We start from the raw sequence: 7500 nt of genomic DNA, 5'->3' as shown, positions 1-7500 counted from the left end.
AATTCATAAGAATTATTATATCCATTCATATCATTTTCTATAAGATTGTTTTTTTTATTCATAATATTTAAATCTTTAGTATCATTAATATTATTCCTATTATTCTCCGAATAAATTGTGCTCATATCACTCATATATGTACAATCATTCATTTTACAATTTAAAATATTTTCATCATGATTTCCTATATTTTCATTATATACATTATTGATATCTTTATTTATTTCATTATTTATATCTTTATTCATGTCATTATTCATATTATTTATCATCTCACTATTCATATCATTTATCATCTCACTGTTCATATCATTTATCATCTCACTTGTCATATCATTACTACCGTAATTATTTATATTATTCATGTTACTAATATTGTTCGTATAATCTTGTATCACATTCATTTGGTTTGTAAAATAATTCACTTGATTCATATGACCTAGTTGATTCATTTGGTTCAATTGGGACAATTGATTTAACTGATTCATTGGGTTCAATTGATTTAATTGGTTCAGTGGATTCAACTGGGTTAATTGATTAATTGGATTCAACTGGCTTAATTGATTTATTGGGTTCAATTGATTTAACTGATTCATTGGGTTTAATTGATTTAACTGATTCATTGGGTTTAATTGATTTAACTGACTCATGGGGTTCAATTGATTCATTGAATTTATTTGGTTTAACTGACCCATTGAATTTATTTGGTTTAACTGACCCATTGAATTGATCTGGTTTAACTGACTCATAGTATTCATCTGACTCAACTGATTCATTGAATTCATTTGATTCAAATGATTTAGTTGGGTAGAAAAATTACTGGAACCATATAACAAACTGTTAGTATTACCATTGTGTGTAGAATAATGTGAAGGAAAGGTATTAACACTTGAATTCATATGATCGTAAAAATTAAGTTCATAAGAATGATGATTACTCAATTCGTTATTATTGCTGCTGTTAATATTATTGTTATTATTATTATTGTACGTATAATTTTTATTGCCATTTTTTTTGTCATCATTCATTTTAATATTATTAATCCCTTTATTTTTATTCGTATGATAATTATTCATATTCCCATCAAAATTTTTATTATGATAATAATTTCCATTCATATTATTATTATTATTATTATTATTAATGTTGTTATTATTTATATTATTATTTATATTATTATTTATATTGTTACTATTAATATTAGTGTGATTCATTTTAATACCATTAGATTTACTGACCTTAATTTTACATCCTTTAAAAATATATCCATTCATTTCTGTCAAAGCTCTAAGACATTCATCATAATTAAAAAAATGAATAAAACAATAAATTTTATGTGGACTTTTTTGAGAATTCTTTATCATTTTAACAAAGCATATACTATTATATATATTGCAGAATAAATTCTCAATTTCTTCTTTTGTTGTATTTATAGGTAAGCTACCAACATATATAGAATAAGTTCCTTTATCATCTATTTCAATATTTAAATCTTTTTCATTTGTTGTTATATTATCACTCATATTATACTTAGCCCAATTTAATTTAAACTTATGAGCTTTCCCAGGTATCCATTTTCCATTCAAATTCTCAAAACAATATTTTGCTACTTCATATGTAGAAAACTCTATAAAAGCATAAGAATTTTTTTGATTATTCTTTTCTTTACATAATTTTATTCTTATTATATCATCAGCGAATTCATAAAACATACAATATAAAATATAATTCTCGTCAACAACCTCATCCTTAATCTTTTCTATATCACCTACCCACAATGTTTTCGTGTTAAATGTATTGTTCATATTCTTATTTTCATCTAATAAATTATTTCTACTCGTTGCATTCATATTTTTAAAGTGATCAAAAAAAAAAAAAAAAAAAAATTAATACGTGAAAAATGTATACAATATGATAAAAATGTAAATATGTGTATAATATGAAAGAATCATAAAGAACTTATATATGCATAAATAAATAAATAAATAAATATATATATATATATAAGTAACTATAAAGATAATATTTATATATATATATATTTGAACTTGAAATTTTTATACATTAGAAAAAAAAATTATAAATAAATATAAATATATATATATATATATATATATATGATATACACCTTAATATAAATAACAAATAATACATCATTTATTTTATATATAAAATTTTTTCTTATTTTTTTAGAATTATTAATTCTTCTTATATATATATATATATATATATATATATATATATATAAGAATAAAATATATATAATATCGTTTTTTTTCTTTTTTTTTATCTTTAACGTTTTTATATTTTTTATATTATTATATATTTTTGATATATTTTATATTTATGTTTCTTCAATTTTTGTCTACCTCATAAAATGAGAAATCATGTAATTTTCCTCTAAATAAATAAAAAATATACATAACAAATTCTTTTAAATTACCACATATAAAAAATAAAATAAGATATATAAATATAAGCAGATCTATAGAAATATATATATATATATGTATAAGAAAACACAATTTTTTTTTTTTTTTGTGTTTTATTCAATTATTTTTGTTATACTTAGATACATCAATATATAAAAATTGTAATAACTAATATAAAAAACAATTACACAAATAAAAAAGGAATCTTCTCACTTTTATGTACTGGCAAAATATAAAAAATTATAGAAGATAAATATATATATATATATAATTTTTTATAAACAGAAGAAAAAAATGTTACAATTATATATCACATAAATTTATTACTCCTTTTTTGTGTTAATATATAAATAACATTTGTATTTTTATTAATATGTATTTTTTCTTTTTTTTTTTCTTTTTTTTTTTTTTTTTTTTCTTGTTATGTTCAGAATAAGAATATGATATTTTTATGAAATATAATATTTTACTATAATTATCTATTTTCATATAATCTTAAAAAAAAAAAAAAAAATTTAAATAAATAACAAATATTAGTATATAAAATATATAAGGTTAATATATATATAAAGGTATATAGTTATTTTGTGCATTTATATTATTTTTTATTTTTTATATTTTTTATATTTTCGAAATTTTATAAATATTATATTATTTTTAAATATATATATATATATATAAATATTTATAGGTATTATATTTTTGAAATAAATAAATAAATTAATAATATATAAAATATATATACACCTCATATATTTTATCACATATGTAACTTATTATATGTTCATACTCTTAAAAAAAAAAAAAAGAACAATATTATTATGTATTACTTAATATATATATAATATATTATGTATTTATAGGATTGAGATTTTTTTTTTTTTTTTTTTTATTTTATAATATATACACACTAACTTTATCCATAAAAATATAAAATATACTATTATAATATAATATTAATATTATATATATATATAATATATAAAAAATTAAATTATATAAAAAGTAATATATATATATATATATATATATTTATATATATATTTTACTAGTAGCATATGAATTAAAAATTTATAAATAATAATAAGCATATGCCGGAAAAATATATAAGCCTATAAATAAATTAATATAAAATAGAATATGTAATTTTAATATTTATTCTTATATTCGTAAAATATTATTCCAAAGATATATTATAAATTAAAATACGTAATTTTCTTTTTTTTTTTTTTTTTTTGTTTTTTTTCACGTATATGTAAAATACCTCATAAAACTGTAAATAAGAGAGTTATCTTATGGAACATTTTAATTTTTTTAAATATATTAAGTGTATAATTTGAAATATCAAATTAAATAATTACAAAATATAATTAAATATATTTATCTCTCTTTTTTTTTTTTTCTTAAGAAAATTATATTTTCGAAAATTTATATATATATATATATATATATTATATATTTTTAGAAGCTATAAGGAGATACCCTTAATAAAAAAAATCACAATAGGATATAATATAATACAAATAAATAAAAATATATACCTATAAATATATTATTACATATGTTATATGTTCAATATATTATATATATATATATATATATATATTTTTTTTTTTTCATTTTATCTTGAAAAATATAAAATTGTGAAAATTAACAAATGGGTTACTAAAAAATATAAATTTTTATGTCCTTGTGAAAAAGGTAGATAATAATAAAGTTATTAAAAAAAGAAAGAAGAAAGAAAAGAGTTATAGTAAAATAAATTAAATGATTTACAAAAAAATAAGAATACTATTAAAAATCTACAAATCAAATGAAAAAGAATAAATCGATTTATATATATATATATATATATATATATATATATATATGTATATTTTAATTTGGACTTTGAACTATGTCGTATATATACTTAGCTGTTTCTTCAGTATATAATATTCCAACATGACTAGTATCAGGGAAGTGATGAGTTAATACTGTGTTGTAGAAATTACTACATGCTTGTAAACTTTCTGTACCTACAGTACCATCTCCTGAACCATAATATATAGTAGGTTCTTCACGTGTATTAGGTGTTTGAAAATATAATAAATATTCAGTTTCTTTTTTATTAATAGTACTATATAAACAATAAATTGGTATACCATGATCTTTATTATAATATCTTTCTCTATGCAATTTATAATTTTCATATTTGACTTTTAATTTATGATCTAATAATTCCTGCCAATTTTCTAATGTATATACTTTTAAATTAACTTCTGTTCTATTACGATAACATTCAGGTTTATATATACCACATAAAGTAACTAAATATTGAACATGATCTTCATCTATTGGTGTATTACTCATATTTATTAATATGACAACTTGATCTCTTTTATAATATTCTCTATATGGTAATAGGTCAAATAAGGAACCTAAAGAATTTCCTAATGCTTTCATCATACTTTCTGGTATAGATAATTTTATCAACTTTGAAATTCTAAAAGATATAAAATCTTTTCTACTTTGAATTAATGCTCTTATAGTTTTAATAGATCCTTTAAATGGAGTACTAATAAATATAATTTTACTCAAATGTTTTTGTTTCCACTTCTTACTTACAATACGACTTAAGAAATAATTTAAAAATAAACCTCCCAAACTATGTCCAATTAAATTTACTTTGGTACTATTTCTTTTCTCATATATATATTCTATATGTTCTTTAAGAATTTTATAATTTTGTTGATTTAATGGATATCTCCAATCATATGGAGCACCTATAATACTTTCTCCATCTATGTATCCATGAGAAGTAAAATATTGTCCAACCACATTAAAATATTTAGTTATACCTATACCTGTATTATTAAAATAATCTAAATATTCTATACCCTTAAGATTACCAAATTTCTCTACATCTATAAATACTCCTGGTTGATTATAATATATTTTCTGTTTCTCATCATATCTTAAACGTATAGTATCAAAAGTACAATATATATTTGATTGTATAGAAAGTAATCTACTTAAACTTATCCAAACTCTAAAAGGTTTAGAATTCAGTACATATCTACTACAACTATGAATACTTGCATTTTTATATTCAGCTATTAATGTACTACCTCCTAAACCAGGTAATAAATATGTTGTAGGTTTATAATTATATACATGTTCTGTCCAATCGTATTCATCTTCATTATTATCATCAACATCATCATCATCATTATCTAATTTGTCCATATTATCCATATTATCCATATCATCCATTTCACTTTCATCATCTCTTTCGTCATCCCTTTCATCATCACTATCATCATCACTATCTGTAATATTTGTTCCAAAAATAAATTGTAATTTAGGTAATTCACCTAATTTTACATTTTCCAAACTTTTATCTATTTCTTCTTTCTCATCATCATCTTCTTCATTTTCTCCTTTTATTATATCATTCATAAATAAACTATCGTTATTTAAAACCTTCTTTTTCCTTACCAATATAACATCTTTATTAATATCATCAACTGATGTATTCTCATGTATATTTGAAGTATAATTATTCTCTTCAATATTTTTATTACTTACTTCTACACCATAATTATTTTCTCTTTCAATTACTCCTATTTCTTTTTTTTCCTTTTCAACAATTTTTTCTTCTTCCTCATTTTTTACAATCCCAATTTTGTCCTCTTCCCCACTATAATTATTTTGTTCTTCAACTAAATTGTTTTGTTCTTCAACTAAATTGTTTTGTTCTTCAACTAAATTGTTTTGTTCTTCAACTAAATTGTTTTGCTCCTCAACTAAATTATTTTGTTCCTCAACTAAATTGTTTTGTTCTTCAACTAAATTGTTTTGTTCTTCTACTAAATTATTTTGCTCCTCAACTAAATTATTTTGCTCCTCCACTAAATTATTTTGTTCCTCAACTAAATTATTTTGCTCTACCATTTTATTTCCATCATCCTTTTTTCCAAACCCAATTTTTTTTTTTTCTGTGTCTCGACGAACATTTAAATCTTCTTCCTCCGAAATCTCTCTAAAAACTTTTCCTCTTTTCTCTGATTTTCCTAAGGTTATTTTGTATGGACTTCTTAAAAATATTGAAGCTCCATCTGCTACAAACCTGTTGTAAGACGTACCAGAGAAGTAAATTAACAAATAATGAAAAACTACGAAAAAAATGAATATGGACATTTTATATAATCATAAAGGTTAATTATTAAAAATAAATAAATGAATAAATAAATAAATAAATAAATAAATAAATAAATAAATTAAGAAATGAAGAAGGAATCCTAAAAATGAACGGTGTATTATTATAAAAATACGACAAAGAATAAATATCAAAATAGATAATTTAAAAATGAAATATATATATATATATATATATATATATATATATATAAAATATTAATTGGAAATAATTAAGTACATTTAAAGAAAAACAAAAAAGAAAACAACAAAAAGTAATTTAATTATTAAAAAATATTACAATTTAATTAATTAAAAAGATTCATAAAAGAAATCTTATTTTTTCTACAAGGTGTAACCAAGAAAAAAAAAAAATAATAATAATAAATAAATAAAAAACAAATTATATATATTTTTACAGATATATAAGTATATTATATATATATATATATATATTGAAAAGTTTTCAATATTAAATTTAATTAATACACCACAAATATTTTAATAATACATAAAAAAAATATATATATATCATTAATATATATATATATATATATATATATATATATATATATATATATACTTATTTCACATAAAAAAAAAATTGTTTTTATAATATAAAATTTATTACTTATTATATATACATGCTCTAATACGCAAATATAGGACGTACTTATTTAGAAACCATAATTTACCATATCACACATTTTGGGTGTAAATTTAAATGTGTAAAATGAACAAAAAAAAAAAAAAAAAAAAAAAAAAAAAAAAAAAAAAAATTTTATTTAAAGAAAATTTTAACTTTTTTTAAAATTTTTTATATTTACAAATTTTTTATCATTTTTTTTTTTTTTTTTTTTTTTTTTTTATTATTTTATTTAAAGTTTTT

General features: G+C 18.8%; 2 protein-coding genes across 2 annotated transcripts in view; both read right to left on the bottom strand.

Annotated features, from left to right (window-relative positions):
- The window catches only part of PGSY75_0629400 (putative RNA-binding protein), a gene marked incomplete at both ends in the record, with an annotated part of 2157 nt that extends 307 nt beyond the window's left edge, over positions 1-1850 (bottom strand). The window contains one exon of the mRNA XM_018784876.1: positions 1-1850. This exon is cut by the window's left edge and continues 307 nt beyond it. Coding sequence (XP_018642930.1) covers positions 1-1850 — 1850 coding nt within the window.
- Positions 1851-4310: 2460 nt separating this feature from the next.
- On the bottom strand, positions 4311-6614 carry PGSY75_0629300 (putative phosphatidylcholine-sterol acyltransferase; the record flags this gene model as incomplete). The annotated part of the gene is made up of 1 exon (XM_018784875.1): positions 4311-6614. The coding sequence occupies one exon, from the start codon at positions 6612-6614 to the stop codon at positions 4311-4313; it is 2304 nt and encodes a 767-aa protein (XP_018642929.1).
- Positions 6615-7500: the final 886 nt, after the last annotated feature.

The sequence above is a fragment of the Plasmodium gaboni genome, chromosome 6, assembly GCF_001602025.1.
Source record: "Plasmodium gaboni strain SY75 chromosome 6, whole genome shotgun sequence".
NCBI classification, from domain to species: Eukaryota; Apicomplexa; class Aconoidasida; order Haemosporida; family Plasmodiidae; genus Plasmodium; species Plasmodium gaboni.
The sequence above is the reverse complement of the archived record's forward strand: the minus strand, read 5'-3'. Positions and strand labels throughout refer to the sequence as shown.